Source organism: Mytilus californianus, unplaced genomic scaffold (genome assembly GCF_021869535.1).
Source record: "Mytilus californianus isolate M0D057914Y unplaced genomic scaffold, xbMytCali1.0.p SCAF_4, whole genome shotgun sequence".
NCBI classification, from domain to species: domain Eukaryota; kingdom Metazoa; phylum Mollusca; class Bivalvia; order Mytilida; family Mytilidae; genus Mytilus; species Mytilus californianus.
Window position 1 is genome coordinate 3,796,997 of NW_026262690.1, and position 27,533 is coordinate 3,824,529.

A 27,533-nucleotide genomic window follows, 5' to 3' on the forward strand; every position below is an offset into this window, starting at 1 on the left:
AATGAGCCAACTTTATTATGTACAAAAAATGTACAGGCGTGTGTGCAACTATCAGGTTCACACTGTTTGTGTACAAAGTATTTGCAGACTTGTCACAGGTCAGCGCTTGGGTTGTGAGTGAAGCCATAAAATAGTTATCAGTGATCATAAAGTTATGAACTCCTAATTAAAACATAAAAAAGAATAATGTAACAAGTGTTAATTACATCGTTTAAATCCAATCAACAAGGTTAACCTCATAAGGTAAATCGATCACGTGGTGTCAACAATCTGGGTAAACTGGTTTGAACTGGTCAAATTTCACCTGGAATTTTCTTGGTGAAATGATTCATACAATCAGTTGTGTCACGTCGCGTCGCTTAGCCATATTTCTAGTTACTGCAGTATGTCTCTTGTTTTGTTCTGACACTGTGGTACTGTGTTATGTAGACATTGAGTCAGACAATTATTGGTAAAAAAGAAGTAAATCAATAAACAGTTTGTATACTTTAATATTTTTTTTAAATAAATAAAACATGATTCATTACAAAATATTCATCTAAATTTAAAGTAATCAAATCTTTTATAAAATCCATGATCAATAAAAATAACATATCATTCAAAGAAGACCAAAAATGTTCAATTTAAAAAAAACTTTATAGTTTCTAGAAAGCAAGTTGTTGTATGTGAAAGGATTCTTGTCATAAGGAGATATAAAATAACAAGAACAAATATTGATTTATTGTTTGAATCAGTTTCTATCTTAAATTTTAAAAAAAAAAGAAATTTTTCATAAATTTAAAAACATTTTGCCATAGATATCATGTAGATATTAACCTTTCTTGTCTTTGGTGATAATCAAAAATTGATACAGACTTAATACTGCACTGAAATCTAAATCTTTATTTGTCATGATCCATTTAAAAAGAATTTCTAAATCTATAAATTTATCTTAAGTCTATAAGTAACCATATTTAATGTCAACAACAAAGTCTCCCTATTTTTCCCGCCTAAATGACAGGAAGTAGATATAAATAGATTTAACATGAGCTTATGGATAAAATTTGCAAGATTACTTCTGTTATTCATTAATTGTGGATATAGATATCCAGTTTGAAGGTACAGTCATAAATTTTATTTATTAAATAGAATAGATTGCAATTAATTGCAAATAAACATATTCTACATTAACTAACTGGGTCATGTGACAGAAAAGAATTAATAAATCGCTTAAAACTTTACCAATTTACGATTTTTTTTACTGAAAATTTTAGCACCACGGTAAAAAAATTATACATCGCGGTAAGACCGATACCACCACGGTAAAAAATTATACATCGCGGGCCCGCTGTCCTTTAAGGGCTTGGGGAGTGTCACTTTGATATTGAAAATCAGAAAATTCTCCACCCTCATATCCAAAGTGAAGAGACTGAAAGACAAAAGGGCCAAAATCTTTCCAAAAAAATTTATAAAAATCTACAGTGTACCCATCAGAACCTGGACTTTTACCATTTGTCATAAATTTTAATGAATTAGCACATTCTTTAAAGGTTAAATTTCCTTCACAAAAGTCACTTTGTTCTTCTGTAAGCTTAATTTTATGATTAAAGAATGATGTATCATTGTAATCTAATTTTTTGCTTGAGTAGAAATTTTTTTTTAAATTTTGTTGTTCCATCAGAATTTTGGATTGCTCTGAAATATGTTGACCTTTTTCATCTATTAGATCTGTTATGGTTTTCTTTATGTAATTTTTCTTTTCTAATTTACAAAAATAATTTGAGCACTTTTCACCATTCTCATGCCAATTAGCACTGGATCTAAGCAGCAAGCCTTCAACTTTCTCTTATTGTTAATTTTCTAATTCAAATTTTTTTTTATTTTTGGAGAATGATTCATGATACTTCCTAAATTTACAATATCATTTTCAAGTTTGAGAGTAACGTTTTTGTACTCCCTGGATTTATTTATGCTGTAATTTATGGACAAAGATCTAATCTTCATTTTCAATATTTCAAAAAATGCTTGATCATCGCATGACAGCTCCACAGAAAGAAGATCTTTCATGTCGCCTGACAGATGATATTCCAAAGTAGTATCCTTAATGCAAGATTTAACCCTTTGTATATAATCTGCATCTCTAAGTAACTGAGAGTTAAATTTCCAGTAACTTTTGCCCTGTTTCTCTAAACAAGCTGAGAAGGTGAAAAGAATTGCCGAATCGTCTGTTCTATAACATGTATAACCTGGTATTATAATTGTATTTTTCTTTAAAAAAAAATATTTGTTTTCATTTAACATTTGAAAGTATCAGAAAACAGGTAGTAGATGTCCGTCCCACAGATCCAAAAATTGTGCACACATTACAACTCATCACTGTCATGCTCCTTACCAGATATTAAATCATTCTGTGCATTAGTATAATTTGGTCTGATGGTTTTCAAGGAGAAGATGGAAACTTGAATATCAGCACATGTCTAACGACTGATGATAAGGGTTAAAAATTTCCCTGGGAGCAAGGTGAATGTTGTAGTCATTTCAGTTTAAGATTTTTCATATTCCATGCCTTTACTGATTACACTGTCATATGTAGGTGGTGGTGCAGATATATCTGACCCTATTGGAGGTGCTGATGGTTCTACTGCGCTAAGAGTAGTCGGACGAGCGCCTGAATATGATTCAGGACCTTGATAGTACTGATTATTTGTGACACTATTGGCATCTCTAATTCCAGTATGCTGCATTAAATTTCTTTGCTCTGTAAAAAAAGAAATTTATCATTTAAATAAACATACCTCGATTTACTGAAAAAGTGTTCTTTTTAGATACTTTAATAGTTCGGATGGTTTGCCTAATGTCTAGTCGTATAATGAGAATGAGATCAACTTAATGATGAATCTAATAGACTGGTTATCTGGGATGGACTGATTTGGACTGTATATAAATGAAAAATAGATGAGAACTATTTGAATAGAGACTGGAATATTGCCTTGCAACTGGCTTCGTACAAATCCTTCAATTTCAATATGATGGTGCAAAGGTTATGAAACATGGGGAGAGCATGACACTCTCCCAACAGGAGCAATAGGTTTAACATCATCATTCCGACCAGACCGGACTGTGTTTTCATAAATACCACAGAGCCAAATAACCGCTATTCAGCATGAGTTTATTGTCAGATTCACAGGAAACCATAACGTTATCAAAATAAATATTCAGGAGTTATTAATCCGCCAACTTTTTTCAAATATGTTTTGACCATAAAACACAACAATTTTCACCCATGGTTTATATGTTACACCTTTTTTTATTTGTCCACACACTAAACACATTAACTTACTCTGTCAACATCATTCTTTATGAAACAAAATTTGACTAATTCATCCTACGTTTTAAGGCTAAGGAATTTCAGATAAAGGTAAAAGACGTTTTAAATATAATGTATGGGCTAAGAGACTTAAGTTGTACATACTCTAATAAATTTTACCTTGATATACAAATAAAAGTAATATTGCTCTAAGAGGATTGCTCTCATATAATTTTAAGTTATACTTATAAGGTACAGTAACTATTCCTTCTTTATATTCGCCTAATATTGTTACCTGGGTTTTGCTGATGCCATTCATTTCCATGGAACTGTGGCATTGTATTGACATCATTATTGTCTTGTTGTCTGGTTCCCTGCATTATAGACTCGGATGCAGCTTTACGCTTGATTACAAGGATACATACAAAACATACCAGACAAACAATGAATATACTTCCGATAACACCAGCTATCACTCCACCTAAACAAAAATGTATATCACCATTAGTATAAAAAAACGTAGTACAAATAATAAACAAGGAACATACTACCTACAACAACAGCAATCAATCCACTGAACAGTAATATACAACATAAAACACCAGCTATTACTCCACTAAACAATGAATATACAACATAAAACACCAGCTAGCACTCCACTAAACAATGAATATACAACATAAAACACCAGCTAGCACTCCACTAAACAATAAATATACAACATAAAACACCAGCTATCAATCCACTGAACAGTAACATACAACCTATAACACCAGCAATCACTCCACTAAACAATGAATATACAACATATATCACCAGCAATCACTCCACTAAACAACGAATAAACAAAATATAACACCAGCAATCACTCCACTAAACAATGAATATACAACATATAACACCAGCAATCACTCCACTAAACAACGAATAAACAAAATATAACACCAGCAATCACTCCACTAAACAATGAGTATACAACATATAACACCAGCAATCACTCCACTAAACAATGAATATACAACATGTAGCATCAGCTATCATTCCACTGAACAGTAATATATAACCTATAACACCAGCTATCACTCCACTAAACAATGAATATACAACACATAACACCAGCAATCACTCCGCTAAACAGTGAATAAACAAAATATAACACCAGCTATCACTCCACTAATAATAAATCTACAACCTATAACACCAGCTATCACTCCACCTAAACAGTAATATACAACCTATAACCCAAGCAATCACTCCACTATACAATGAATATACAACATATAACACCAGCTATCACTCCACTAAACAATGAATATACAACATATAACACCAGCAACCACTCCACTAAACAGTAATTTATAACCTATAACCCCATCAATCACTCCACTAAACAATGAATATACAACCTATAACACCAGCAATCACTCCACTGAACAGTAATATACAACCTATAACTCCAGCAATCACTCCACTAAACAATGAATATACAACATATAACACCAGCAATCACTCCACTAAACAGTTATATACAACCTATAACACCAGATATCACTCCACTAAACAATGAATATACAACCTATAAAAAATGAATATACAATGTAACAAAAAATTTTTGTTTTGGCGTGACATTTGTTTCGCCTGAACTTATTTCAAAGGAAATATGTACCACCTGAATTTATATCACAGAAAATGTATAGAGTGGGGTGCCCATATTCGCCGTTTTATGATTTTGTTCGGGAAATGTCGCGTTTTTTTTCCCCATTGCCAACCAAGATGTCTGCAGTTGTCCGGCGGCATAGTTAATTTTTATGAATCAGTTTTGTTTATCGAATAGTCAACTACATGCAAGTAACATAAAAAGATACTGGCGTTATAAAATTCGTTGTCTATGGGTAAAAATTGCCAGTTTTTGCGGCGAATATGGGCCCCCCACTCTACCTGGAATATATATTATAAGGAAATATGTTCTAGCACTGTTCCATGAATTATTGTTCCAATATTAAATGTTCAAAAATGTGAAATAAGTTCCTGTGATATAAGTTCCGATGGAACATATACAATAAGTTCCTTTGCAACATATTTCACAGCGGAACATTTTCTTGTTACACTTAAATAATAATGCTGGGTGCTGTCCTGAGCTTGCATGGGATACATTTGCAATTAAAGGCGTGACTGCAACTCTAGGATGAAGAATAGAAATAAAAGTGACGGTTATGTAAAAAGTAAAACAACAAAAATACCAAACTCAAAGGAAAATTCAAAACGGAAAGTCCCTTAACAAATGGCAAAATCAAAAGCTCAAACACACCAAACGAAAACAACTGTCATGTTCCTGACTTGGTACAGGCATTTCCTTCTGTAGAAAATGTATTATAATTTGTATTTATTTGTATTTTATGTGGTATTCCTCCTTGTTTCCTGTAAACTGTCATGGGTGTTATAGTTTAATGTGATGTATTAACCTTATATCAAGCAAAACATTCTATACCGGTAGTTGTACCTGACAAATTTAATACTCATCATTGAAGTCTTTAAACAACACGAGAACATTCAAAATATGGTGATCTTTTAGAAATTCAAATTAAGTCAGCATATATATTGTATGTAGATAATATCATTTTTCTGAGTGATTTTTCTTATTCTTCTCTTTCCTGCCCCATTAGTGTCATTTGGGTATTTTTTATCGAGAATGTAATTAAAAATTTTGCTATACTTCACACGATCCATATTGGATGTTTACACTTTTTATTTATTATAATACATGATCTTATAAAATATATGAATGATAACTTTAAACTCACTGAAGACAATGCTCAGTATAAAAGATAACTTGTATAACCAGTGGAACATATTTCACAGACAAGGAACTTATTTCACCAGGTAAGGAACAAATCTCACAAACCCGAAACTTATTTCACCAGGTAAGGAACAGATTTCACAAACACAGAACTTATTTCACCAGGTAAATTGTGGAACTTATTTTATAGAGATGGAACATTCTCCCATATTTATTCCACTGGAACTTTTTTTCACAGGAACAAATTTTGGCTCACACATTTACCACACTTAAGATTCAGGTTGGTGTTGCTTTATCTCAAGCTAGATATTTTAAGTTTATTGTGTACTGTTTTGTGAACTCTTGTTTGTCTTTCTTTTTTTTTTCTTTTGACCATAGTGTTGCCTGTCTTTCTTTAACTTTCGGTTAATTAAATTGCCATCTTTGAATTTTATTTTATTTTTCTTCAACCATTGTCAACAGAAAAATATCACTTTAAACGCCACATAAAGGGTTATGATGTTAATGTTAGACATGCTTCATTCATGGAGCAACAATTTAAATGCTAAAAAGCTACATGTAATTTGATATCATTCTCGTTTCTTCAAGTTAGCAACCATTAGAAAAAATATTTGCCACCTTGGAGACCTAAACCTAAATAGAAAAAGCATTGAAAAAACTACCATCCATTTAGAAAGTTGCTAAAAATATAGATGGAGATTACCGTTTATATTTTTCAAAGATTCAGACAAACCACTGGATTTAATATAATAGAAAAACAAAGGATATGTGCTATTCATCCATGACACAAAATCAGTACATAGATATAAGAAGATGTGGTATGAGTGTCAATGAGACAACTCTCCATCCAAGTCAAAATTTATAAAAGTAAACCATTATCGGTCACAGTACGGTCTTCAACACGGAGCCTTGGCTCACACCAAACAGTAAGCTATAAAGGGCCCCAAAAAAATTACTAGTGTAAAACCATTCAAACGGGAAAACCAACGGTCTAATCTATATAAAAAACGAGAAATGAGAAACACTTATGAACCACATCAACAAACGACAACTACTGAACATCAGATTCCTGACTTAGGACAGGTGCAAACAAATGCAGCGGGTTTAAACGTTTTAATGGTACCAAACCTTCACCCTTTTTCTGAAACAATAGTGTAACATCACAACATAGAAAGACACACTATAAAATATCAACTGAAATAGCTTAACTCAATCAAAGGACATATTAACACCATTGAACATACACTGAACAAAAATACAAAATAAATAAACTAAGGGAAGAATAATAAAAGTAACATGTTATATCGGTAAAAAATGTTAAACAATTAAACAATATGCTCGAACAAAAATATCAGCCATTTGCAATAGCTTTAAACACAGGTAAATGAAAATAATTTTGTTGTTAGGTATACGTGTACAGTACTAATAGAGAAAGGAAATATTTTTACAAAATAAATAATTTTGATGTTCATAGTACGAAATGAAAATTTATAGTTATACCAAACACTCATCAAAGCTGGTATATAGACCAGATATAACCCTGAATAACATTAAATAACAAAAAAGCAATACAATTAGTATCAACAGGTCAAATAAACAAGAAAGTACGATTTGAGAGTACTCGCAGTTACTGACAGCTAGTTAAAAGCCAAAACAATTAATAATAAAAAATCATGCATCAGAGACTTAAATCAACTAAAACACATCCCAGGGATTTAGTATTTTAACGTCATGGACAGTCAAAGAAGACTTGACTAGTGCAATGCCAAAAATAAATGTATCGACAGACAGTAGGATAGTTAGTTTAACCTCTTTATAGATCTAAACGAACGTGGGTGAGTCTTTATACATCCCGCTTGAAAAAAATACAAATTTAGTTATGTTTTAATTTGCTGATGACAAAATCGATATTAGTGCCAATGTAAACTATATTCAAAGATCTAATTACAACATTGGTAAGATAACCTTTACTAATAAGTTTGTTTAAAGGTTCGATGAGTTTACACGGATCACATAGTGATTTCCGCGCTTTAAGTACAATATTACCGTAAAATTTAGGATGTGAAATACCGTTTTTAATCAGTTTTCTACAAGTACAGCCAAATTTACTATTCAAATCTTTGTATCTATGAAAGAACTTAGCAAAAGTTTTACGTAATTTATGGTAACGAAATCCTTGATTTAATAATTTACCAGTGATGCATTGATTACGTTCGTTAAAATCTATGACATCACTACACACACGGGCATAACGAATGAGTTGGGATATATAAACACCGTATGATGGATCCAAAGGAACATCACCGTCTAAAAAAGGAAAATTAACAATAGGGAATGAAAAATCGTTTCTTTTGTCGTAAATTTTCGTATGGAGTTTTCCTTTAGAGATTGAAATGTCCAAATCCAGAAAAGGACAACTACTGCTGTTTATGTTAGATTTAGTTAAAGTAAGTTCTATTGGGTAAATTTCGGTAGTATATTTAGAGAACTCTGGATTATTTAACGAAAAAATATCATCTAGATAACGGAAGGTATTGTTGAATGTATCAACCAAATGTAACAATGACGTGTCTTTACTGAGTTTGGTCATAAACTGAGATTCATAGCAATACAGGAATAAATCTGCTATTAAAGGGGCACAGTTAGTGCCCATAGGAATACCTACTACTTGTCGATACACTCTATCACCGAAACGTACATGTATGTTGTCCAGGAGAAAATTCAAAGCTTCAATCATATCTTCACATTTCCAGTAAGTGTATCTAGCATACTTTCCTTTTTCGTTACAGAAAAAGGCTTTAAACGAGTTACAGCAAATAAATTTGTAATGAGATTTTTCAAAAGACCATTTAATTAAATATGAAAACTTTTTCTTGATAAGATTGTGTGGAAGTGTAGTATAGAGAGTAGAAAAATCATAACTGTCAACAGAATTAAAAGGACCATCAAAAGCATGTATTTTATCTAAAACCTCTAAAGAATTTTTAACACTCCAAAAATAATTAATACCATTATTTTCATAAGCTTTATTACAAAAGTTAATAACAAGTTCTTTGATAGAAGTAAGGGAGGTAGTTAGAAGCACTGATAGATTAGTAGTAGAACACTTACTAGATGCAGAGATGAAACGGAATTTAAATGGTTTTTTGTGCAATTTAGGTAACCAGTACATAGTAGGGACTTTCAAATGTTCGGAAGAGGCTTTAAGCTGGGTAGTGGCAGTGATATGCTTGTTTACAATTTGACTCTCATGCATAGTAAAAAACACAAAAAAAGCAAAGGAACAGCTCTTTTATTGCTGTTCTTCATCTCAAAGTCATTGTGAGGCCTTCAACACAGAGTAAAAAAATCTTACCTCACTGTAAGCTTAAGACGGCCCCAAGTACAAGTTTGAGCGGAATTTTTTGCAAAATAATTTGGACAGACTTTGTAAGATGTAACACTACCAAATCAGGCATGGCCAAAAAGAACATACTACATACTGGAAAGTAGTACATATTTGATACAAAATAGTTCTTACGCATAGGTGTAAATATCAAACTATGTAGAATACACTTCGGTAGTTTAGGTATCAAACGAAAAAGGAAGACTGAGATCGTTGTAGAACACATTTTGACTGATAATTTTGAATAATACAAAAGTGTATGAATGAAATCTAAAATTGAGGGAATATATCATTATTGCCTGTTTCTCAGATATAATATACCTGATTTGGTGTATCCAAAGTTCTGGAAACCAGTATGGTCTGATGTGTAAATAACAGTATATTGATCCCCCCATTAATGTTTAAAAGTGAAAAATTTTAACGTGGAAATTAAAGGAATTGGGACCAAGAATAGGTGGTGTGAGTCTTATTAAAATTTTAGTACACAAACTGGCCTTAAATTGAGAAAATGAAAATTATCTCAAGATTGAAGAATAAAGACACCATAACTTTTAAAATACAGAAGAGAGTGCACCTCAAGCACGAGGAAACTTTCTACAGCCTGTTTTAAAATATAACGGATCACTAAGCTATAATATGTTTTTCATCATTGGAAAATATTCAATATGTTGTGCTGCTTTTACTATTAGTTGTCAAAATTTGTTACATATATCATGTATATGTCCATAAGGCGATAATTTTTTTTGTATTGAAGTATTGAAAAACAATTTCCATGTCATCAAATGGCAATTCATGAAACTACAAAAAATGAACCATGTCTGCTTGTTTGTAAACTTTGTGATATATGTGACTAATAATCTTACATTTTTGTGAAATTTCTAAAACACCCTATGTAATAAATAGTCAAGAGAACCTGTGTAAAGGATATCACTCTAATGTCACCTATCTGTTCCACCACTTTTAAATTTAAACAAAATGAAATATTTTAGATTACTAAGCATCCGTTAGGCATAGGCATATTCTCCTAAAACTGAGCGCATCAATGCTAATACAATAGTATATCATTACTACTTCTTTATAAAAACACCAAATCAGACAACTTACACAGCTCCTTTTGTGTTGACCACACATCTCAATCATGTCCTGACCTTGTAACAAAGGTTTATAAAATCTTTGGACTACCTACCATTAGGTGAATCTTCATCCCCGTATTTTGATAATAGATTTGCTGTAACTGTTATTCTAAGTTTAGAATTAGAGCGTTTGATATTGTAATAGTCTGGCTCTAGTGACATGAACAGTAAGTCTTCATTACAGTATTTAATTGGTAAGGAGGAATAACAGTCATAAATCTGCAAAAAAAGAAATTAAAAAAAACCTTTTTAAAGATGTCAAACTCTAAATCCAGGAATGTTTATAATTTTCAGTGACATAGGGTGCACAGGTTTGTCTATACACAGCATTGATGTTGGAAATCTTTATCCTTAGACTGTATCTAAATGTTACTTGCAACTACAATAAATGAGGAATACAGATGATATATATATAACATTATAAAGGGACATAACTCAAGAACGGTAAAAGTGATGGTCACATAAATAAATAAATGGATCCTGGTGTAGTCTGAACTAAGTCTTGTAAGTGAACATAAACACAAAGTCGATTAAAAGTTCAATACTGTATTATTCAAAATCCAATGTGTTAACAAAGTAACAGTAATAAAGTTTACAACATCTAAACTGCAGGCTCAACAATACGTTTCTCTCTTTTATACCACTCTATTTGCCCTAGTAGCCCGATTACAAATATGGTTAAATGACTCCTAAAAAAGAGATAATCAACCGGGCACTAAGGCAACCGGAGCCGGTAGCAGAGGTCAACCGGAGCCAGGAGCATAGTTCAACCGGAGCCCAGAGCTGAGGTCTACCAGAGCACCTGTATAACCAGAGCAACGGGGCACCAGATTAACATGATTAATTTGACATTAAACAAATAAACTCTTATCGAAGGCAATAAAAATAGATTGTAATGAATGACTTTACAACTGTAAATGAGAATAAGTAATCTTATACAATAATAATAAAACTGAGTGACATAACATATAAAAACGTTACAATAAGATTCATAACATTTGGTTGAGGCAAACTTAAGTTAGAGAACGGAAACTAAAAATTCAGCAATTTTTCCATTTGTAAAGGGGCATAACTGTAGAAAGGTAAAAGTGACACCACCAAAATTCAAACTTGATCTATGTAACCACAGACTGAACCTTAATGTTGACGATTCTATTTACAATGATGACGAAATAAAGGAAACCTATGTCTTGCTTCTGCACATGTATGCAAATTTAAAGAAAATCTTAATTTTGATATACTGAACACGTTCAGCGTATGTACTAAATTCCTACATAAAATTAAACTTCTGATGCTTGAAAACTGTGAGAGCCAGATAAACCATGTTCTCTTCATGCCTAATTTTATCAAAATATGACTTGTCATTTGTGAAAAACTAAATCAAGTCCTGATAACATGCTCATCTTCAGTATTTGAACTAACACCCTACACAATCAAAAAAGGTGAAGCTAAAAAGTTGAAATCATGTGGGACAGACAGAAAGAGAGATGGAAAGGGAGACCTACAGACTGACAGGGGAAAAACAATACACTGATCATATCATCATACAAAATAAAACAGCACCAAACAACACTAAAAAACTAAAGCAAAGCAACATACTGCAACCACTACAAGACTGAAGGAAGCAACAACGCCTTGTTATAGTATACTGCAACCACTACAATACCGTAGGAAGCAACAATGACTTGTTATAGTTTACTGCAACCACTACAAAACTGAAGAAAATAACAAAGCCTTATTATAGTATACTGCAACCACTACAATACCGTAGGAAGTAACAATGCCTTGTTATAGTATACTGCAACCACTACAATACTGAAGGAAGCAACAATGCCTTGTTATAGTATACTGCAACCACTACAAAACTGAAGGAAATAACAGCGCCTTGTTATAGTACCGTACAGCGGGTTATTTTCGTGGGGTGTTTTTTTTCGCTTATTTTGGCGGATAAAGGAAAATCGCGAAAATAAATTCCGCTAAAATTTATGCATCCGTACGATACTTTCCAATAGCTGGAGCGTTTTGTAAACGATGTATTTTTCAGTTCGGCGGGTCAATAACGGTTTATGTTAGTTTTAACAACATAAATGCCAAAAGGGCATTATACGTAGTATTACATATATTTTATAAAATGGCTAATAGGTGTTAATAAGTTTATTAGTGTCAAATAATATAAGTGTAAGGTACTCTGTCAGAGATTTACCCTTATCAATTAGTGTCAAATTATATTTAAGAGTTGCAAGTCACTCTTGGTTATTTTAAAACTAATTAGTACATCAAAGGTCCGATCAATTTCGTAACTAATCAACCGTAATATATACAAGAAATGTGTACACCTGTATTCTATTCATTAACTGTATCAATATATAATCAATAAATAAGACGTCATGCCGGCAAAACAATCATTTAACAATAACAATAGACACTTGTTTGTCAATTTTTACAACTTTTTAGCTACAACCATTTCGGTATCCGCCAAAATATTTAATTGGTATTTAAGAATCCGACAAAATAAAAACCGCCAAAATTTTTCGTATACTTTGTTGCCCCTAAATGGCGAAATTTTACACCCGCGAAAAAAACCCACTATACGGTAAACTGCAACCACTACAAAACTGAAGGAAGCAACAATACCTTGTTATAGTATACTGCAACCACTATAATACCGCAGGAAGTAACAATGCCTTGTTATAGTATACTGCAACCACTATAACACCGCAGGAAGCAACAATGCCTTGTTATAGTATACTGCAACCCTTACAAAACTGAAGGAAGCAACAATGCCTTGTTATAGTATACTGCAACCACTACAAAACTGAAGGAAGCAACAATGCCTTGTTATAGTATACTGCAACCACTACAAAACTGAATTAAGCAACAATGCCTTGTTATAGTATACTGCAACCAATACAATACTGTAGGAAGCAACAACGCCTTGTTATAGTATACTGCAACCACTACAAAACTGAAGGAAGCAACAATGCCTTGTTATAGTATACTGCAACCACTTCAAAACTGAAGGAAGCAACAATGTCTTGTTATAGTATATTGCAACCACTACAATACCTAAGGAAGCAACAACGTCTTGTTATACTATACTGCAACCACTACAAAACTGAAGGAAGCAACAATGCCTTGTAATAGTATACTGCAACCACTACAAAACTGAAGTAAGCAACAATGCCTTGTTATCATATACTGCAACCACTACAATACCGCAGGAAGCAACAAGGCCTTGTTATAGTATACTGCAACCACTACAATACTGTAGGAAGCAATAATGCCTTGTTATAGTATAATGCAACCACTTAAAGACTGAAGGAAGCCACAATGCCTTGTTATAGTATACTGCAACCACTTCAAGACTGAAGGAAGCAACAATACCTTGTTTTAGTATAATGCAACAACTACAAGACGGAAGGAAGCAACAATGCCTTGTTATCGTATACTGCAATCACTACAATACCGCAGGAAGCAACAATGCCTTGTTTTAGTATACTGCAACCACTACAATACCAAAGGAAGCAACAAAGCCTTGTTATAGTATACTACAACCCTTACAAAACTGAAGGAAGCAACAATGCCTTGGTATAGTATACTGCAACCACTACAAAACTGAAGTAAGCAACAATGCCTTGTTATAGTATACTGCAACCACTACAATACCACAGGAAGCAACAATGCCTTGTTTTAGTATACTGCAACCACTACAATACCGCAGGAAGCAACAACGCCTTGTTATAGTATACTACAACCCTTACAAAACTGAAGGAAGCAACAATGCCTTGTTATAGTATACTGCAACCACTACAAAACTGAAGTAAGCAACAATGCCTTGTTATAGTATACTGCAACCACTATAATACCACAGGAAACAACAATGCCTTGTTATAGTATACTGCAACCCTTACAAAACTGAAGGAAGCAACAATGCCTTGTTATAGTATACTGCAACCACTACAAAACTGAAGGAAGCAACAACTTGTTATAGTATACTGCAACCACTACAATACTGTAGGAAGCAACAATGCCTTGTTATAGTATACTGCAACCACTACAAAACTGAAGTAAGCAACAGTGCCTATTTATAGTATACTGCAACCACTACAATACCGCAGGAAGCAACAATGCCTTGTTATAGTATACTGCAACCCTTACAAAACTGAAGGAAGCAACAATGCCTTGTTATAGTATACTGCAACCACTATAATACCGCAGGAAGTAACAATGCCTTGTTATAGTATACTGCAACCACTATAATACCGCAGGAAGCAACAATGCCTTGTTATAGTATACTGCAACCCTTACAAAACTGAAGAAAGCAACAATGCCTTGTTATAGTATACTGCAACCACTACAAAACTGAAGGAAGCAACAATGCCTTGTTTTAGTATACTGCAACCACTACAATACTGCAAGAAGCAACAATGCCTTGTTATAGTATGCTGCAACCACTACAAAACTGAAGGAAGCAACAATGCCTTGTTTTAGTATACTGCAACCACTACAATACTGCAAGAAGCAACAATGCCTTGTTATAGTATACTGCAACTACTACAAAACTAAAAGGAAGCAACAACGCCTTGTTATAGTATAATGCAACAACTCCAAGACTGAAAGAAGCAAAAACGCCTTGTTATAGTTTACTGCAACCACTACAATACTGAAGGAAGCAACAATGCCTTGTTATAGTATACTGCAACCACTACAAGATGGAAGGAAGCAACAATGCCTTGCTATAGTATACTGCAACCACTACAAGACGGAAGGAAGCAACAATGCCTTGTTATAGTATACTGCAACCACTACAAGACTGAAGGAAGCAACAATGCCTTGTTATAGTATACTACAACCACTACAAGACTGAAGGAAGCATCAAAACCTTGTTATAATATACTGCAACCACTACAATACCGCAGGAAGCAACAATGCCTTGTTATAGTATACTGCAATCACTATAATACCGCAGGAAGCAACAACGCCTTGTTATAATAAACTATAACCACTACAATACCATAGGAAGCAACAATGCCTTGTTATAGTATACTGCAACCACTACAATAATGCAGGAAGCAACAATGCCTTGTTATAGTATAATGCAACCACTATAATACCGCAGGAAGCAACAATGCCTTGTTATAGTATACTGCAACCACTATAATACCGCAGGAAGTAACAATGCCTTGTTATAGTATACTGCAACCACTATAATACCGCAGGAAGCAACAATGCCTTGTTATAGTATACTGCAACCCTTACAAAACTGAAGAAAGCAACAATGCCTTGTTATAGTATACTGCAACCACTACAAAACTGAAGGAAGCAACAATGCCTTGTTTTAGTATACTGCAACCACTACAATACTGCAAGAAGCAACAATGCCTTGTTATAGTATGCTGCAACCACTACAAAACTGAAGGAAGCAACAATGCCTTGTTTTAGTATACTGCAACCACTACAATACTGCAAGAAGCAACAATGCCTTGTTATAGTATACTGCAACTACTACAAAACTAAAAGGAAGCAACAACGCCTTGTTATAGTATAATGCAACAACTCCAAGACTGAAAGAAGCAAAAACGCCTTGTTATAGTTTACTGCAACCACTACAATACTGAAGGAAGCAACAATGCCTTGTTATAGTATACTGCAACCACTACAAGATGGAAGGAAGCAACAATGCCTTGCTATAGTATACTGCAACCACTACAAGACGGAAGGAAGCAACAATGCCTTGTTATAGTATACTGCAACCACTACAAGACTGAAGGAAGCAACAATGCCTTGTTATAGTATACTACAACCACTACAAGACTGAAGGAAGCATCAAAACCTTGTTATAATATACTGCAACCACTACAATACCGCAGGAAGCAACAATGCCTTGTTATAGTATACTGCAACCACTATAATACCGCAGGAAGCAACAACGCCTTGTTATAATAAACTATAACCACTACAATACCATAGGAAGCAACAATGCCTTGTTATAGTATACTGCAACCACTACAATAATGCAGGAAGCAACAATGCCTTGTTATAGTATAATGCAACCACTACAATACCGCAGGAAGCAACAATGCCTTGTTATAGTTTACTGCAACCACTACAAAACTGAAGGAAGCAAAAATACCTTATAATAAACTGAAACCACTACAAAACTGAAGGAAATAACAACGCCTTGTTATACATGTAGTATACATTTGTTTTTTTTTCTCGTAAAGGAGGCCTTCTTCAAATGTGTTCAAATGTGAGAACCATTTTACTATTTTTAGCTTATTCAACAATTTTTTTAAAATATTTCTATATACTTACCTTTAGATTCATGCTGACTCCCCAATAGAACTTGAGTTTAAAATCAGGACATTCCAAACGAAACTCAGTGACCTTAGCACATAACTCATAACTGTCTGCACTGACCATTTTAAATTTCAAACTACAAAATTTGGGATACTCCTCTCCATCCCAGATTATATTATAGACATCTCCTGCATTGTACATTGAAAGCCTGTATTCATCACAGTCTTCTTTCTTGAATCCAACTAAACATAATAATAAAATCTAGCTAATTAATAAGCAACTATCAAGACAATGTTATAATGGCTGCTTTGTGAAATACTATTTAGGTTCAAATAAGAGGCAGTGTTTAGAGGGTCTTCCAATTAACATTAAATAAAATAAGTGTCGATAGTTTTCCAATTAACATTAAACAGGAACAAAAATATTGACATACTGTTCCCAGCATTAAATAAGGAAAATTTTTAGAGGGTCTTCCAATTAACACTAAATAAGAAAGTTTGTAGATGGTTTTCCAATTAACATTAAATAAAGAGTTAGTCTTCCAATTGCAATTTAAATTCAAGAAATAAAGTTTGTTGAGGGTTTTCCAATTAATTTTGAAAAAAAAGAAAGTTTGAAAAGGGTCTTCCAATTGAAATTGAACAAAAACAAATTCGTAGAGGGTTTTCCAATTAACATTAAATACAATATGCTTTATTTAAAAACACTCTGTCACATTCACATGTGAAACAAGAGGTAAACATAATACAAAATACAATCATAGAAAGAAATAAAACAACTCTAAAATATAATAAAGAAAGTTTGTAGATGATTTTCCAATTAACATTACAAGATAGTTTGTAAAGAGTCTCCCAATTAACATTACATTATAAAAGAAAGTTTAAAGAGGGTTTTCTTATTTACATTAAATAAGGAAAGTTTGTTGAGAGTTTTCCAATTGATTTAAAAAAAAAAGAAAGTTGAAGTGGATCTTTTAATTAACATTAAAGAATGAAAATATGAAAAGTGTCTTTAGATTAACATTCAATAAACAAAGTTTGTAGAGGGTTTTCTAATTAAAAATTCAATAAAGAAAATTTTAACAAGATTTTCTAATTAACATAAAAAAAAAGAAAATATAAAAATGGGTCTTCAATTTACCTTCAATAAAGAAATGTTGTAGTGGGTCTTCCAATAAACATCCAATAAAGAAAGTTTGTAGAGGGTTTTTCAAGCAACATTAAAAGATAGTTTACAGAGAGTCTCCCAATTAACATTACCGGTAACAAAAGAAAGTTTGAAGACGGTCTAATTAACATTGAATACAGAAAGTTTGAAGAGGGTTTTCCAATTAAAATTAAATAAAGAAAGTTAGTACAGGGTCTTCCAATTAACATTCAATAAAGAAAGTTTGAAGAAGGTCTCCCAATTTACATTAAATAAAGAAAGTTTTTAAAAGGTCTCTCAATTAACATTCAATAAGTCAAGTTTGTAGAAGGTCTTCCAATTAACAATAAATAAAGAAAATTTGTAGATTGTCTTCTAATCATCATTTCCCTAAAGATTCAAACAATTTTAGAGTTGTCAAATCGGTGAAGAAATACTAAATGAGTACTCATTGTTTTTGCCTACAGATACTCTCGAGTACTCCCTTGGGAAAATATATACTAAATACGCTTTTATGGTTATTGTGTAATGAACGTTAAACTCTCTACATTATTAGATAAGTCTAAATATTAGGGAAGATAATAGCCATGAGAATATTATATACAATAATTAATAGCTCATTTACTACATGTACAAATTAAAATAACAATTATTACATAAACACTTTTTTAAATATCAATGATCACAAAGTTAAACCCAGTCTTCACGATAAACTTTTGAATCCACTAGTCCGAAGCTCAATTTTAAGAAAATTTTAGTTTGATTCTGTTGGCTTTAGAGAAGAATTTTACAAAGCCCGAAAGCAATTTCACAAGCCTGGGCTGGTAGTTTTGTGGTTAATTGTGAAGACTGTAAACCAGATCAAACAACACAAACATTATATCATCATAAAGAAAAAACATTTACAAAGGCATGATAACTAGAAGTCACTGACCAGTGCGTTTAACCATAATTCTTTTTCTGGGGAGATTCGATTTCGCAACTTTCGAAAGTAAATTTCTCTCTCTTTTTTTCCAACATTTTAGTAGTCTTCCCAACGATATGTCTGTTAACATTCACAAAATTTATATTTTTCAGTCAGTTTTACTGTCGATAATTCCGGAGATTACTATAGTTGCGTTATAGTGATCGCAAGAAGAAAACAAGAGTGCACACGCTGAAATGTCTCGCCTTCTTTACTAATCATTGATATTATGTTGATAGTCCTAAATATAAAGCTTTATTACAACTGTCACATAAACTTAACATTAATCAAGTAAACTAAACATTGACCAATGAACCATGAAAATGAGGTCAAGGTCAGATGAACCATGCTAGGCAGGCATGTACAGCTAACAATTCTTCCATACAACAAATAGAGTTGACCTATTGCTTATAGTTTAAGAAAAACAGACCAAAACACAAAAACTTAACACTGAGCAATGAACCTTGAAAATGAGGTCAAGGTCAAATAAAACCTGCGTGACTGCCAAATAGATCATAAAATATTTCCATACACCAAATATAGTTGAACTATTGCATACAGTATAAGAAAAACAGACCAAAACACAAAAACTTAACTATAACCACTGAACCATGAAAATGAGGTCAAGGTCAGATGACACCTGCCAGTTGGACATGTACACCTTACAGTCCTTCCATACACCGAATATACTAGACCTATTGCTTATAGTATCTGAGATATGGACTTGACCACCAAAACTTAACCTTGTTCATTGATCCATGAAATGAGGTCGAGGTCAAGTGAAAACTGTCTGACGGGCATGAGGACCTTGCAAGGTATGCACATACCAAATATAGTTGAACTATTGCACATAGTATTAGAAAAAAAGACCAAAACTCAAAAACTTAACTTTGACCACTGAACCATGAAAATGAGGTCAAGGTCAGATGACACCTGCCCGCTAGACATGTACACCTTACAATCATTCCATACACCAAATATAGTAGACCTATGGCATACAGTATACGAAAAACAGACCAAAACACAAAAACTTAACTATAACCACTGAACCATGAAAATGAGGTCAAGGTCAGATGACACCTGCCAGTTGGACATGTACACCTTACAGTCCTTCCATACACCGAATATACTAGACCTTTTGCTTATAGTATCTGAGATATGGACTTGACCACCAAAACTTAACCTTGTTCACTGATCCATGAAATGAGGTCGAGGTCAAGTGAAAACTGTCTGACAGGCATGAGGACCTTGCAAGGTACGCACATACCAAATATATTTATCCTATTACTTATAATAAGAGAGAATCTAACATTACAAAAAATCTGAACTTTTTTTTCAAGTAGTCACTGAACCATGAAAATGAGGTCAAGGACATTGGACATGTGACTGCCGGAAACTTCGTAACATGAGGCATCCATATACAAAGTATGAAGCATCCAGACCTTCCACCTTCTAAAATATAAAGCTTTTAAGAAGTTAGCTAACGCCGCCTCCGCCGCCGCCGCCGCCGCCGCCGCCGCCGGATCACTATCCCTATGTCGAGCTTTCTGCGACAAAAGTCGCAGGCTCGACAAAAACTAGCAACAAAAGACAAATTTAGTGACAAGTAGGTTTATTAACTATCAAAACAATAAATTTAAACAAAAAAAGTCAATTAATTACAGGTTATTATAATTGTTTTATAAATTTTCCAATTTTCATTTAATAGTAGCTGTGCCATAATGTAGTGAATTGTTTGAAAGTATTTATGAATCTGAACATTTTGTTACAATCACAGAATCATAATGGTGTCACAACAGTGAAGTAATCTTGATAAATAAATTATGTAAATAAAAGGACATGGCAATAACTCTAAATATAAGTGCATATGGGATGGAATCCTTTCATTATCTGGTTATACTAAGTGTCCATAAAGAATAGCTTAAAAATTAAAGAACAAAGAAATTAACTTCCCCCTTTTTCAATCATTCATTCACTTATGCACTATTAGTATATATAACCTGTAAACTATAAATATATTATCTTAAACATATCCTTGATAATAAAACAAAACTCTTTTCTTGAACAAATGTTCATTTTCTTCAATCAGTATAACAAAATAATGAAAATATACACTTTAATGTATGTTTTCTATATCTATTTATTTATTTGAAATAATAAATATTTAGATTTCTTCACGCTAAATTGGTTTTCTTGTTGCTTGACACTTAATTTGTTTTCTTGTCGCTTAATTATTCTGCCTGTAACTAAATCATTCTTCTTGTCGCTTCTTGATGCTTCTTGTCGCTAATTAGTGAGACCCACTTCCGAGCGATACTCGAGTACTCTTTGACATCACTATATATTTTGCCTAAATTGGCCAATCAGTTTTTGAAAATCAAAGATAAATTCTGGTGGCCCTGCTCTTTATCTAATAGGAATGAAATAAAAATTATATAAATAATACATTCAAGTGACCATACCTGTTTTGTTAAAAGCTGAGACTATTAATGGACAAGCAAGCAAAGCACTCAATAAAAACAATGGTACACACATGGTCGCTGTTCTTTAAAAACAAACCTAAAATCAGAATCAAAGTGCTTGTGAGCATTAAAGGGTAAAAATTGTTTTCATTTTTGTGATGTGAAATTAAAATGAAAACATTGAATTGTATTTACCAATTGACCACATTTAGACAATCATATACTTTTGATAGATATAAGAAGATGTGGTATGAGTGCCAATGAGCATGATGAGACAACTCTCCATCCAAGTCACAATTTGTAAAAGTAAACCATTATAGGTCAAAGTACGGCCTTCAACACGGAGCCTTGGCTCACAACGAACAGCAAGCTATAAAGGGCCCCAAAAATGACTAGTGTAAAACCATTCAAACAGGAAAACCAACGGCCTAATCTATATAAAAAACAAGAAACGAGAAACACTTATATTTTGCTTCTGTAGTTTGTCATAACTGTAAATTTGTAGTTGAACCTATTTTTATAAAGGATAGCTTCATACGCCATGACACGAAATAAACAAATACCCCATAACACGAAATAAACAATGTTTACCTCACTGAACTTTGTTTTTTAATATAAGAGGTAGTGATAAATGCTGGAAGATATTGATATCAAACCAATAACATAAGGGTTATGATTGCATTTCACATTTTTATGTTATAATGAAGCAGGCATAAGTATGTTTTTTAAGGGGCCTATTTGGCCCCATATATTGTCCAGTGTTTCAAGTTGATTAATAGATATGTTAAAGAGTAAAATAGAATTATTTTTGTTGAGATTTTCTTATAATGCATTGACGTTTACAACCTAAAGAGGCCAAACATAGATATTTTGGTGAAAATTGACAAAATTGTCTGGATTTAACCCGAATTTAGGTCTTGGAATGAAACATAGAGCGCAGGCTTTAACACACTAAATATTCAAGTCAGACATGTAATTTGATAAACAAACATAATATAGTTACGATACTGTTGTCAAGTCATTAAGGATTGCATATTTTGGTATTAATATTGATTCACTCATAGGGTCTTTGCATCGGAAATAAACACGCTTATTCTAAAACCAGTTGTTGGCATGATACGGGTTATGTTCTTCTCATATATTTTATGATGGTATGATACTAAACCCCTAATGGGAGGGATTGTACTTGATTTTCATATGATGAAGACATAATCTTTCAATCAGTTTAATTAAAGACTGGAGCTGGCATGTCAGTTACTGCTAGTAGTCCTTTGTTAATTTATGTATCATTGTCATTTTGCTTAGTTTCTTTTGTTACCTATTCTGACATTGGACTCGGACTTCTTTTTAACTGAGTTTTACTGTGCATATCGCTGTGTGTTTCTTTACTCTACATTGGCTAGAAGTACATGTATAGGGGGAGGGTTGGGCCGCAATTAAAAATATCTTTGTTTCCCCTTACCCTACCCACCATTTTGGAAGTGGGTAGGTAGGTAGGCCTTTTTTTTTTTTTTTAGAGAAAATCACTGAAATATATCTAACACACAGGAAAACACAGAAAAAAACCAAATTGAACTTTATTGATACTAAAACAACATACTGTATAATGTATTATCATGATTATGCATGACTAGAAGACCCTACAATTTCAGACTAGAAAAGGTTTGTAAATATCAATGTCTTTGTGACTTAGAGTAGACCACATATAAATTGAGACACGGTTCTATATTTTTCTTATAGTTTCATTAATTCAATTGAAAATATAAAACCCCAACGAGACTGCTACCTAGAAACATTCGATGCAAAAAATATGTACACTTGTTTTTCATTTAAGGAAATACTAGAAGCCACAAACCGTGATCCAAGCGAGTATGACTACGCCTATTAAGGCTTATTCTAGAAAACTATGAATTTATTTTTAACAATAAACTTTACCATGAAACCTTGGGCGTGCCTATGTGCGGATCAGCATTCGCTGAGTTAGCAGGCCTTAAAATGTTTGTTAATTCTTGAACACATTTTACAACGCTTTCAACACAGAGAAACAAAATGATAATGATAGTTGAAGTTCACTTACGAATTTTCCTGTAATGAAATAATATTCTTAGACACTGTCATAATTATACAAAGGAGAAAGATTCTTTAACGAAGGCATAGTATGATACAAGACATTAAAACCAATATCAAACCAACTGAAACATATCAATATCTGCACAGACACTGCTCACACCCAAAAAGTGTTTTCATTGAAAGGATTTATCAAGGGTGAAGTATTGAGGTATCTCAGAAACACAAGCAGCAGAACTGATCTTAAAAAAACAGTAAGAAGCTCAAACGAGGATATCAAATATCTGAAATCAACGATTTTTTTTATCAAACACAAAATACAGAAAGGGAAAACTTGCTAACACATTGCCCAGCGAAACGGGAGCAACCGCTAGTAGTGTTAACAAAATTCAACCCATCTATACAGAAACTAAAAATATAATAATGAAACACTGGCATCTTATTTCACAAAACCCTGAACATGTGACCATATTTAATCATCAGCCCATTATAGCTTATAAAAGACATATGAACTTACAAGAACTTTTATCAAAGCATTAGCTGGTATAGTCATCTCGACTTTTCACAACACAATATGATACTGAGCTCGAAAAAAAATCAACAACTATTTTATCCAAAGACAACTAGTGTATGGTCCAATATCACATACGAAATGAAACAAAATAGCATAAATAGCACGCCAATATACAACTTATTGAGTCACCAACTGATAAAGACGAACTCAGTCTCAGGGATTTACCACAAACACGGCAGAATTTCAGAAACACCGGGCCTAACATTTTAGCTCAAGGGTGAGCTCGGATGTGCAATCGTAACTTCTCGGCCATTCTCCATACGCATTTTGTTATTGGAGGCGTAGCTAGAATGGAAGAGTAGTTAAGATTGCTCGGATGCATTTATTCAAAACATTATTCCATTCCAATTTCAGTATCCTTTCATACGTAGTTTACCCTTTGCTGCAAACACACGGGCGACAATGATTTCGCGGAATGTTGAAAATACGGACCATTCAAGGAAACGAATTTAAAAAACGAACTTTTGAGCGAAACGAAAAAAAAAAACAACAACGTGATTTTCGAAAAAAATTATTTCAGTCGGCGGATTTTTAGTGGGTCGGTCGGGTAAGGGGAAACAAACTTAATTTTAATTTTGGCCTTGAGATCTCACAAAACATGTTTAACCCCGCCGCATTTTTGCACCTGTCCCAAGTCAGGAGCCTCTGGCCTTTGTTAGTCTTGTATGTTTTTTAATTTTAGTTCATTTATATGTTTTGGAGTTTAGTATGACGTCCATTTTCACTGAACTAGTACACATTTTTATTTAGGGGCCAGCTGAGGACCACCTCCGGGTGCGGGATTTTCTCGCTGCGTTGAAGACCCTTTGGTGGCCTTCGGCTGTTATCTGCTCTTTGGCCGGGTTGTTGTCTCTTTGACATATTCACCATTTCCATTCTCAATTTTATAATGTCAAAAGATCTTTTTGTCAATGAATGCGCTGTATGTTTCTGGTCCTATTAACCAATGACAATTGACCACTTTTCTTTGAATTTAGACGATGATTAATAGGTTAATGCGGAACTAGTCTGGTCCCCGTTCAGCATTGTATATTCATCAGACACACTGAAGTGTTGCAATCGTTGACTGTTGACTAACTTCTTTTCTTCTTTTCTTCGTATGAGCTTCCTCTAATAGGAACACCCCTCTTTTGAGGGTAATATGGTTAAAAAGTAATTTTAACTATGTACACACTCCGTAAATATATATACAAATGCTAAAATCTAAAATAGACTTAAGTTTCTGAGAGTGAGTTATAATTATCAACAGCCATCACACACTTATCAGTTTTGGTCTTGAATTATGCATCTTGTAGAACATATTTCTTGTTAACGTTTCTAGTTCTTCTATTTTGAGTTTGCTTTCACTGAATATATGTGTGAAGTTTGTACATAATAAGGACTGTAATTTTATGTCTATCTATAAAGGTCTCTTTCCATTTCCTTTCTCCAATGAATTTGGTTATATAAATTTTGATTGGCGTAAAAGTTTCTTGTCTCACTTAATGCTGAGCAGGTAGTAAGCATATGTGGAAGGTCTTCTGGTTCTTGATTACACAATTGACATGTTGGAGCAATTTCATATCTACTAAATTTATGTCGATCAGCTTGTCGGGTATATGTACATGTCATCATCCTACTTTTGATACCTTTCCGAACATCTACAATTATAGGTTGCAATGTGGTGTAGGAGATGTGCAGCTTTCCAGTTTTAATATAATTTACAGCTAGATATTTAAGTGGGACTGTATCAATTTGGAGAGCATTATTCCAGTAGTTTGACATTTTAAGGTTTACTTATCATGCTAATGTTTAGATTTAGATTTTATAGGCAAATTGCTTTGAAGTTCCCATATGTTTGGAAGCTTGTATATTTGAAGTGTTTCCATTGCACCAAAGAAGAAGCTTTTGGGGTTGTCAAAATTGATTGATGATTGGCGTTGTAAGAGATCTTGAATAGTTTGATTTTTGGCCGATAATAGAGAGTAGAGCATAGATAATTGTCGCTTGTGAAGTTCTCCTTCAACTGGAATTGCTCCTAGTAGTAGATGTATTGCTGATGTGGCTGTTCTTTGAGGCAGCGATTGGATATGTCTCAAGGTATTTTTATGAAACTTTTCTAGAGTTTCAATTTGACCTTTAGTAAGTGGTAGTATTTCTAAGCCATATAGAAGCCTTGGGAGAATATATGTCTTGTAGATGTTATATCCTGTGATTGGGTCAACCCCGTTTGCAGTCCAGGCTATAACTTTATAGGGTTATTACAGAAAAATAACATACATTTGTTATTGTGGACTAAAAAATCAAAGAACTGTGATAACATATGTATGTTACATGTTTCAAAGGGCCAATATTATTAATATACATCATTTGTTTTGTTAAAATGTATACAAGTTCTATTGACATTATTATTGTCTTAAAAATATGCCTGTAATAACTAAAGGGTGTTATTACAGCTTCTTTACATCACTTCAAAGCCTTTGCTCAGACATAAATCATGTTTAATCACAATGTATTTTAATTTATTGTAAGAAATAATTATCAAGGCATGTAATGAGGTTCTGCGCAAGCTTCCCAGTAATTCCCAAGTGTCTCATATAATAAGTTACATGCTTTTAATAACTAAGCCTTATTACAGCTAAGTTTATCCCTTAAAAGCCTTGTCTCATTGATTTACCATGGTTGGTGAAAAATGTATCAATGTAATTTGAAAATTAGTAATCGAGGCTATGTATTTAGTTTCTGCGCAAAGTTTCAAGAATTCCCAAGTGCCCACTAAAAATTAAAATGTTTATGATTTATTCAACAAATAACAAATATATGTTACTACAAACTTAGAAAATTTAAGGAATAAAGAGTAGACAACTCATGAAAGTATCTGTAATAACACATGTATGATATTTTCTCTAATAACCCTATAGAGTTATATCCCTGACTGGTTTGTTCCATGAAGAACTGAGCTCATTAAGGAGTATTTTGTTCTTTTTGCTTGTTTAATATGGTCGTCAATGTTAATTTCATTTTCTCGTTTATTTGTTCTTTGACGACCTAAATGTGTTGTGGCATTTGTTGGTTCAATAGTTTTTCCTTTCAATAACCATTTGTTGTCTTTTTCTTTCGTATTACACTGTACGGTTTTTGTTGGATGGATGTTATATTGATGCTGTTCAGCATATCTACCTATAATGTCAAGCATTAATTGCATTTCAGATGTGTCAGAGCTCAATAGGGCAATGTCAACTGCAAAAGTAGGTGCGCCTATGTATGTATATATATTCCTAGGTGGAAGCCAATCGAGTTGTTTTTGAGTTTTCAAGTAGGTCTTGGACATACAGTTTAAGGAATGAAACACAGAGCGCAGGCTTCAACACACTAAATATTCATTAACTCTACCTTACCTGGCTACAGTTATTTTTAGGCTTTATCGAAAATGAAAGTTG

The 27,533-nt window shown here is 33.2% G+C and overlaps 1 protein-coding gene across 1 annotated transcript; it reads right to left on the bottom strand.

Moving 5' to 3' along the window:
* Nucleotides 1–473: 473 nt before the first annotated feature.
* LOC127737322 (uncharacterized) lies at nt 474–27,533 on the bottom strand. Its single transcript, XM_052247914.1, has 6 exons — nt 27,492–27,533; nt 21,474–21,570; nt 16,917–17,143; nt 10,655–10,820; nt 3,582–3,767; nt 474–2,737 (listed from the first exon to the last, which is right to left on the bottom strand). Exons 2-6 carry the CDS (start codon nt 21,544–21,546, stop codon nt 2,523–2,525), a joined length of 867 nt encoding a protein of 288 aa, XP_052103874.1. The 5' UTR covers nt 21,547–21,570; nt 27,492–27,533; the 3' UTR covers nt 474–2,522.